General features: G+C 45.3%; 1 protein-coding gene across 1 annotated transcript in view; it reads right to left on the bottom strand.

Moving 5' to 3' along the window:
• LOC107099706 (voltage-dependent L-type calcium channel subunit alpha-1F-like) overlaps positions 1-8,378 on the bottom strand; it is a 25,931-nt gene that overhangs the window by 15,409 nt on the left and 2,144 nt on the right. Inside the window, 16 exon segments of the mRNA XM_015397944.1 lie at positions 384-512; positions 599-696; positions 699-867; positions 945-1,103; positions 1,783-1,984; positions 2,061-2,207; positions 2,304-2,356; positions 2,429-2,536; positions 2,668-2,755; positions 4,646-4,752; positions 4,830-4,889; positions 5,452-5,581; positions 6,887-6,989; positions 7,569-7,629; positions 7,709-7,763; positions 7,851-7,926. Coding sequence (XP_015253430.1) covers positions 384-512; positions 599-696; positions 699-867; positions 945-1,103; positions 1,783-1,984; positions 2,061-2,207; positions 2,304-2,356; positions 2,429-2,536; positions 2,668-2,755; positions 4,646-4,752; positions 4,830-4,889; positions 5,452-5,581; positions 6,887-6,989; positions 7,569-7,629; positions 7,709-7,763; positions 7,851-7,926 — 1,745 coding nt within the window.

The following is an 8,378-nucleotide window of genomic DNA, read 5'->3' as shown; positions in this document are numbered from 1 at the left end:
TGCTCTCTTCATCCTCTGACATGGGAGCTGGCTCGGAGCTCGTCTGCCTGGCTGTGTGTTTCCTGGACGGGGCCGCCTGTGGAGCTGGTTGACCATGTCCCTCACTAACTCTCTGTGTACCTTCATTTCTTGTCCCTTGTTTTTACTTAATCTGCATATCGTTCGTGAACTTCCTGTCCCCCATTGTGTGTTTTATGAATTTATTGTTTCTTATCCACTTCCTTCCCATTTTAACTTCCTGTCTGTTGATTATTTGCTGTGACTCATTACTTCCTAGTCCCTCATTAACATTTCCATCAGTAACCCCCTGTCCCTCAGCTAGTCCATGTCCCTCCTTTATTCCTTGTCCCTCAATAACTTCCTGTCCTTAAGTCCCCTCTGACCTGCAGTGATTTGATGAATGTCCAGAGTAGGGTACGAATCCCTTCCCCTTTGTTCAGGAGTTTGACCAATCGCATCACTCGGAACAGGCGGAAAAAGGTGATAGACACCCTTGAGCTGTCCTCACCACTCTAAAGAAAGATATAAGTTGATCATATTAAATCGTTGGCATTTAAAATGTAAAGAATTTTATGTAACTGTGGTCTGCAGTACTGACGCTGAACTCTGTGACCACGATGTCCACCACACTGCCGACCACGATCAGAGCATCGAATGAGTTCCAGGCGTCGACGAAGTAGTGCTGGAAGGACGAGGAATAAATGAAATGCTCTGTAGGACGTTCTTGGGATTGTTCCTATGCCTTGGATATCCTACCCGCAGTCTTAGAGCCAGTAGCTTCAGCAGCATCTCTGCAGTGAAAAGTCCAGTGAAGACCATGTTGAGGATGTCCATGACGTAACTGAAGGTCTTGGACTGTTCGTAGTGCTGCAGCAGAGAAACATCTGTCTGGTTTTGGTTTGATCCAACAGAAAGAACCTCTTATTCATCTGAAAGGTACCGACCTGAACAGCCAGCGTGACAGTGTTGAGCAGGATCAGGACAAACATGACGTACTCAAACCCAGTTGAGTTGATGATGGACCAGAACTTGTACTGAACTGGGTTCTTGGGGATGTAGAGTTTCAGCGGCTGAGCCTTCAGGGCGTACTCCACACACTGACGCTAAGGAGGAGAGAAGGACAGGGAACCAGACTGAATGTCCTGCAGTGGGTGGATTGGACTGAGGACAGGACTCCAGATCAAGGATTCTGGAGAACAGAACCTGCTCCAGTAGAAGATACCAAACACGACTGAGCCGAGTGCAGAAACAAAACAGCAAAGATTTATTACATCCAGTCAGTCTGACACACACTAGACCAGGAGGGTCATTCCAGTTCCTGGGGGCCGGTACCCTGCAACTTTTACATCCATCCTTGGTCCAACCTTAAGAAGATTATTAGGGCCAGGAGAGAGATTTATTTTTCTATTTCCAGAATAAAGTCGTAACATTACAAGCATAAATTCATAACATTATCAGAATAAAGTAATAAAACTGAGAATAAAGTCGTAAAATTATCATAATAAAGCCACAAAATTACGAGAATTAAGTTGTGAAATTACGAGTATAAAGTTGTAACTTTATGAGAATAAAGATATAAAATTACTAGAATAAAGTCATCGCAATAAAGTTGTAAAATTACGAGAATAACGTCACAAAATTACGACAATAAAATCGTAACAATAAAGTCGGAACATTTTAAGAATAAAGTCATAAAATTACGAGAGAAAAAATTTAATATTACGAGAATAAACCCATTCAGCTCTGGGTAAATTCCGAGAAGAGAACTAGAATGGTTCTGACCTGGTTCTTGTCCAGCTCACAGTTCTTGTACTCCTGCTCTCCTTGTTCTCTGAAGGTGATGATGACAAAACCTACAAAGATGTTCATCATGAAGAAGGCGATTATAATGATGTAGACGATGAAGAAGATAGAGATCTCCACTCTGTAGTTGTAGATGGGACCAGAGTTCTCTCCGTTGGCATCAATGGCTTTGTAGAGTAGCCTGTGGACCGAGGAGATAAACGTTTAGATGTCAGAGCTCGTTATTGAGGATCGCTGAAGAAGTCTGGGATACCCACGCGGGCCAGCCCTCGAAGGTGGACACGGTGAAGAGCGCCATCATCCCCATCAACACGTTGTCAAAGTTAAAGTCGCTGTTCAGCCAGATGCGCTGGCGGACCATGGGGTGGCTCACGTCGCCATCCTTGTAGACCACGAAGGTCCCCCTGGAGACATTGGAATCAGCAGTGGAACCTGGTTAGATTAGAACTGGACCAGAACCAGTTTAAGGAACTGCTGAGCTCTGACTTTCCTCCACTTACTTGCACTGTTCAGGAGTGCTTTTGGCCTCATCTGTGCAGCGGTAGAATTTACCCTGAAACAAAGCAGAGGAACATATGAAGTGGAGTGAAGGACTGCGTTCCTAGTTTAACCAGCAGAGACACACCTTAAAGAGCTGCACCCCGATGCAGGCGAACATGAACTGCAGCAGTGTGGTGACAATCATGATGTTTCCGATGGTCCTGATGGCCACAAACACACACTGGACCACATGCTGAAAGACAGACACAACCCAAAGACTAGTGAACCAAGGTTCCGTTAATACTCTGGAGTGGTTGGTCATTCATACAAAACCAAACCAAGAACTTCAGACCTTCTTCATCATTTGAGGAAAACCTGAGTTACCTTCAGTCCTTTGGCTCTGTTGATAGCTCTCAGGGGTCGAAGCACCCTGAGGACTCGAAGGATCTTCACCACAGAGATGGCGCTGGAGCTGCAGACACACAGAGAAGAACCACTAATCACCAACTGCTGTGATCTGACAAGATTTAAATCAGTTGAACCTGCTGAAGATGTCATGGAACAGAACAGATGGACCCATTATTCAAGGTCCGTAAGAAAGTTCAAAATGTTTATTACAAAACAAAAACAAACGGACAGAACCGAAGTCGAGGGCTGTGGAACTGCGACTGCAGCGACTGCAGGGCGCAACCCATCACTGACTCTGTAGAGAAAAACACAGGTAAGTGACCACAATCATCTGACAGGAGATGATTATCAGAGTGAGTCACTTACCTGGTTTAACAGTTCAGTCCATTCTCTGGATGGAAGGCAGGATCCATCTGATGGACTGCCCGACGGCATCCAGCTCAGAGCAGTCCAGCGTCTCCCTGATCAATGCAGCAACCACAGAGAGCAGACTGGAGACCGATCCAGGTCAGAACCAGACAATTCTGAGATCCAGAAGTCCTCAGCTCGATGAGGAGTTCCGATCCACAAAGGAACAGACAGGAACGGGGTTCCAGGAATCCGCAGAGCACTCAGGCCAGTTCAAAGCACCAGAGAGTCCAGAAGCATGCCCAGACAGACACGAACAGATGCAGACAGGCAGGCTCAGTGGTTGAGGGACAGAGACAAGAAATGGCACCAGGATTTCTGCAAGACTTTAAACTGGTCTTCTCCTAGGAGCCAGGCTTAGGGGAATAAAACCGCCCCTTCCCACATTCGGAGCCAAAACCCTGAGGGCTCTATGGGGAAAGGCCAGAACAGGATCAAAAGACGAGGCAAACATGAAACCTCTTAACCCACTGGCACCCAGGAACCAGGATACAAACCTTGGAACTAAACTAGAAACAACCAAACAGAACACAAAATGCAAAACAATGATCTGGCCCTGATTGCTCGGGCTGAAACGAATACAAAGCAACAGACGCAAGTGGATGAGATGAGTCATAATTAGAAAACCGCACAGAGTTAGGCAGGTGTGTGAAATTAACAATTAAGATGAGCTATCAGGCCAGATCATGACAGAAGATCCTGGAGTTTCCTCTCTGCCCAGAGCTTCTCGGCTCATGTGGGACCCACATACATACATCCTGATTAGTTGAAGCCTCTAAGATAAGTTTAGAAGATCTTTGGTGTCTTTTTCGTTTGTAGAAGGAACCATTGTCTTCTCTAGAACTGGAGAAGGCCCCCGCATTTCAGACTGAGGGTGCTCTATCAGGTTGACCAGCATCTCCAATGAGCAAACATAAAGATCTCTGGTTGCAAAAATCTAGGCAAGTCCTCATGGTATAAGTTTTGGAGTACAGCCAGAGCAAGCTTGGATGGAGCTCTAAGAACCTGTTCTTGGGGGTGTCAACTGGGCCTTATGGACCAGAATCGGCAGCCATACTGGTTTGCTTTTCCACCTACAGCCTGATTTAAAACTCATAGGGAAACAGCCGTTCCAACTGTTGCAAATTTAAATATGATTTCCCTACGACTTTAAATTCCACCGAATGTTTCTGAAAGAGTGAGACTATGATAAAACTGTGGGTTCACAGTCAAAACCTGGTCCTCCTTCACTACCAGAACCTATTAATGTACAAATTATTCATTTGAACATTGGAAAGACAACAGATGTAAATAAGCTAAGCTTGATAGAACCTGAACAATGGATCTACAGTTAGTATAGATGATACACCCACTACCATTCAGAACATAAGCCCATAACGATGGTGATCTCTTCTGTGGTAAAAGGTAAAGATGCTCAACTGTTTTTGAAGGATAACAACATCTAGAAAGATGTTTAAAGTCAGTCTCATTCTGACCTACAAGACTGTAGGTAAGAGTAAGACTGTAGAATCCCTTCATGAAAGGAAGTAGAAATATAGATACTGACTGCAAGAAGAAGGAGACGAGTGAGACGCTGACGACCAAAAGGTCCAAAAGGTTAAACCAGTTCCTGCAGAAGGAGCCCTGATGGAGGAACGCTCCGTGGACCGTCATCTGAGAGAGACACACAGACAATGTCAGAGTAAGCAGGAGAAGCTCTTAGTGAAGCTCTTCTCTCAGCTGAACTTTACCTTCAGCAGGATCTCCACAGTGAAGATGGAGGTGAAGGCATAGTCAGCATAGCCAAGGATCTACGAACACAGGAAGTTCAATGTGAACAGGAAACACAATGAAGTTTGGGAAATATAAGTAAGAGTTTGATCTGACTCATTGTAGATCCGCAGGACACTAGAAAGGTGAGGAGAGAGCACTTAAGAACTGAACGAGTTTAGATGTTTAGATGCAGTCCACCATATTAGACCCAGATGTCTCTGTTATCTCCCTGCTAGCTCTTTGTTAGCTCTCTGTGAGGTCCCTGCTAACTCTTTGCTGTTTCCAATTCAACCAAACGACACAGAGACGATGCAGTCAGAAAAACTGTCAAAGAAAACCAGTCATGTGCTTGGTGGGGCGTTTTTGAACGTGTACTGGAGGAGGACAACAGCTGCTGTGCGTGACGCCAGTTAATCACTGACCCGGGTCTACCCTGAAACCTTCAGGGTAGACCCGGATCAGTAGACCTGGGTCTACCCTTCAGAAGCCTTCCCAGTTCCAACCAGAGGTGGTTTGGTTGCATCTCGTGACATCACTGTCCTGTCAGCTCTGATTGGCTCTGGCTATTAGTTTGAGGAACATCACACTAACGGGACTCACATTGTTCCTGAAGGAGTGCGCTCTGATTGGATCCTCTGCAGCCAATGAACAGCTGCTGAGGATGATGAAGACCAGGATGAGGTTGGTGAAGATGTGGTGATGGATAAGAGTGTGGCAGCCAACACGGATCCTGCAAACAAGTAGACAGAGACAGAAGGGTTAGATCTTAAAGTGAAACTAGAACCTTAACTCTGGACTCAGGGATCAGCTTCACAGAAGTTTCTGTGGGTTGAGGAACAACCTAGCCCCAGAACTACAGCAACTCTGTAACAATAAATAACTGGTTTGTCTCGGTTGTTTCATTCTGAGTTCTGTCAGGTTAAGCTAAGGGTGGCATTGTTGGGATCTACCTGCGTTGATCAAATAAGACCGGGACTTATATTCTGGGACTACTGGACACCCCAGTAGTTCTGAAATGGGTCTCTAACTCACTATTGGTTAGAAGATGAGGAAAAACTGGGTGCAACACATTGATCTTTCAGACAGATGGACGCACTGCCAAGTTCTTGTAAGGAAAACGTCACCAGAAGCTGTAAAGCTTGCTTTTCATCATGGTTTCTGCTCTTCCAAAGGTTCCCAGTCTTTCTACTGACAGAGGAACCTCTCTGACCACAAAATAATCTACCTGACAAAAGAGTAACCTTCCTGACCACAGAACAACCTTAATGCCCAAAGCAGAAGCATCCTGACCAATGGGGAACCTTCCTGACCACAGAAGTACCTTCCTGACCACAGAAGAACCTGCCTGACCACAGAAGTACCTTCCTGACCACAAAAAAACCCTTCCTGACAAAAGAGGAACATTCATGACCAAAGAAGAACCTTCTTAAACAAAGAGAAACCTTCCTGACCAAAGAGGAACCTTCCTAACTACAGAAGAATCCTCGTGTTTAAAGGGGAAGCTTTATGACCAAAGATGAACCTTCCTGACCTTAGAAGAACCTTCCTGACCAAATAGGAACCTTCTTGACCCTAGGGGAGGCTTCATGACCATATAAGAAACTTCCTGACCAAGGAAGAACCTTCCCGACCACAGAAGAATCTCTCTGACCAAAAAGAAACCATCCTGACCACAGAAGAACCCTTTCTGAACAAAAATGAACCTTTACGACCAAAGAGGAACTTTCCTAACCACAGAAGAACCTTCCTGACCACAGAAGAACCTTCCTGGAAAAAGAGAAACCTTCCTGACCCTAGGGGAGGCTTCATGACCACATACAAACCTACCTGACCAAAGAGGAACTTTCCTGACCACAGAAGAACCTTCCTGACCAAAGAGAAATCTTCCTGACCTCTACCTGGGCACTTTAAAGAGGTGCCCAGAACAACAGCATCTTCTACATTAACTTCTGTGTGAAGATGTCTATTGTTAGAACATCAGCTTTGGTAGGAATGGTGTTGGTGTCAGAGAATGACGAGGTGGTCGCACACTCACGGGTTCGTCTTGCTGAGGCAGAAGAAGGCGCTGCCCTCTGGGATGGGGAGAACCTTCTCTTTAGGAGGTGCAAGATCAGCCATCTTCAGCTGCACCCCTCCATCTGGAAAGACGACAGGAGAAACCTCAGTTACTGGGAGAGAACTCAATCTGTCAGGTCAAGGCGACAGAAGCAGAACAGATTCTGGAATTGGTCTGGGCTTTTTCTCTTCTCATTCCATAAAGTATCAGTGAAAGACTCTCTCATTTGTAGCATTCACCTTTCCTCTAATGACCCACCACTGATATGAAGACTAACAGACCCAGAACCCTTTAAGTTCCTGGAAAGCAAAACATTTGAAAGGTTTTCATTGAGGGTTTTAGTTTATGGTTCTAGAAATTGGCTGAGTGCAAATATCTAGGTTGACCTTGACACTGATTAAAACTCTGAAATGCCAAAAGTCTTTCTTAAGGGGCTTCAACTCCCAGAATTAAATTCTCATGAAACCAGTCAGAATCCAGACTTGGAAAGTCAGATTTTCTCCAACGCTGGATCACAGGCACTGATTTATCTGCTTGATTTGTGGAAGCTGCAGAGATGAGCTATGGATCTTGGTTATTTAGAGATCCTGAGCTCAACTAGTTTGGTGTTTTCTATAGTCAGTGGATCAGTTGAGTAGGACACACTCCTGTAAGAACTAACCATCTTCTCCTTCAGGAAGCTCCTCTTCCTCCTCGTACTCAGTATCTTCATCAATGTCCACCTGGAGAGACAAACAAACCTTAAAAGACGCCGAAGACATTTCAATGATCAAAAGCTTTCCTCCTGGTGAACCTGCTCACCTTAACTTCTCCTTCAGCCTCCGCCTCACCCTCAACCTCACCCTCATCCTTCTTACTGCAGAAGAGCAAAAAGAAAGCCTGGGTTAACCAAACATTCATCCTCCAGGTGTTCCATTTTCTGCTTCAACCCTGCAGGACTCACTCTTTCTTCTTGTCATCTCCATCTCCACCAGCCAGATTGTCCACAGCAATAGCCAGGAAGACATTCAGCAGGATGTCTGACGCACATTAAGGATACATTTTACTTTTCTTGTAGATCAGGGACTTACTGGGACACCTGAGTTAATGTGTGTAAACCAGTCTCTGCTCAAGTCGGAGATACGCTTGCAGACCCGTTGCTGTTTTCCCCCCCGCTCTCTATCAGACTGGAGTCGGATCGTCACCTAGCAACCTTTGCAGCCAATAGAAAGGGTGCGCTTGTTTTCTTCTAGTGAGTTTCCCTGTTACTGCCTACTGATAATAAAATTGATTTTCAAATATTTTCTTCTAACCCAGTTGTGTGCAATGGTCTTCCATATGCAAATCATCATGCAAGTTCTGATTTCTGAACAATTTTAGCCTTGATAAAAGAAGGCTAACTACTCTAGAGCCGACCCATCTACAGGCCTGAGGTCAACACAAAATTATCTCTTTATCCGTCCGTCCGTCCGTCCGTCCGTCCGTCCGTCCG

The sequence above is a fragment of the Cyprinodon variegatus genome, unplaced genomic scaffold, assembly GCF_000732505.1.
Source record: "Cyprinodon variegatus isolate N-32 unplaced genomic scaffold, C_variegatus-1.0 Scaffold28, whole genome shotgun sequence".
Lineage (NCBI taxonomy): Eukaryota > Metazoa > Chordata > Actinopteri > Cyprinodontiformes > Cyprinodontidae > Cyprinodon > Cyprinodon variegatus.
The sequence above is the reverse complement of the archived record's forward strand: the minus strand, read 5'-3'. Positions and strand labels throughout refer to the sequence as shown.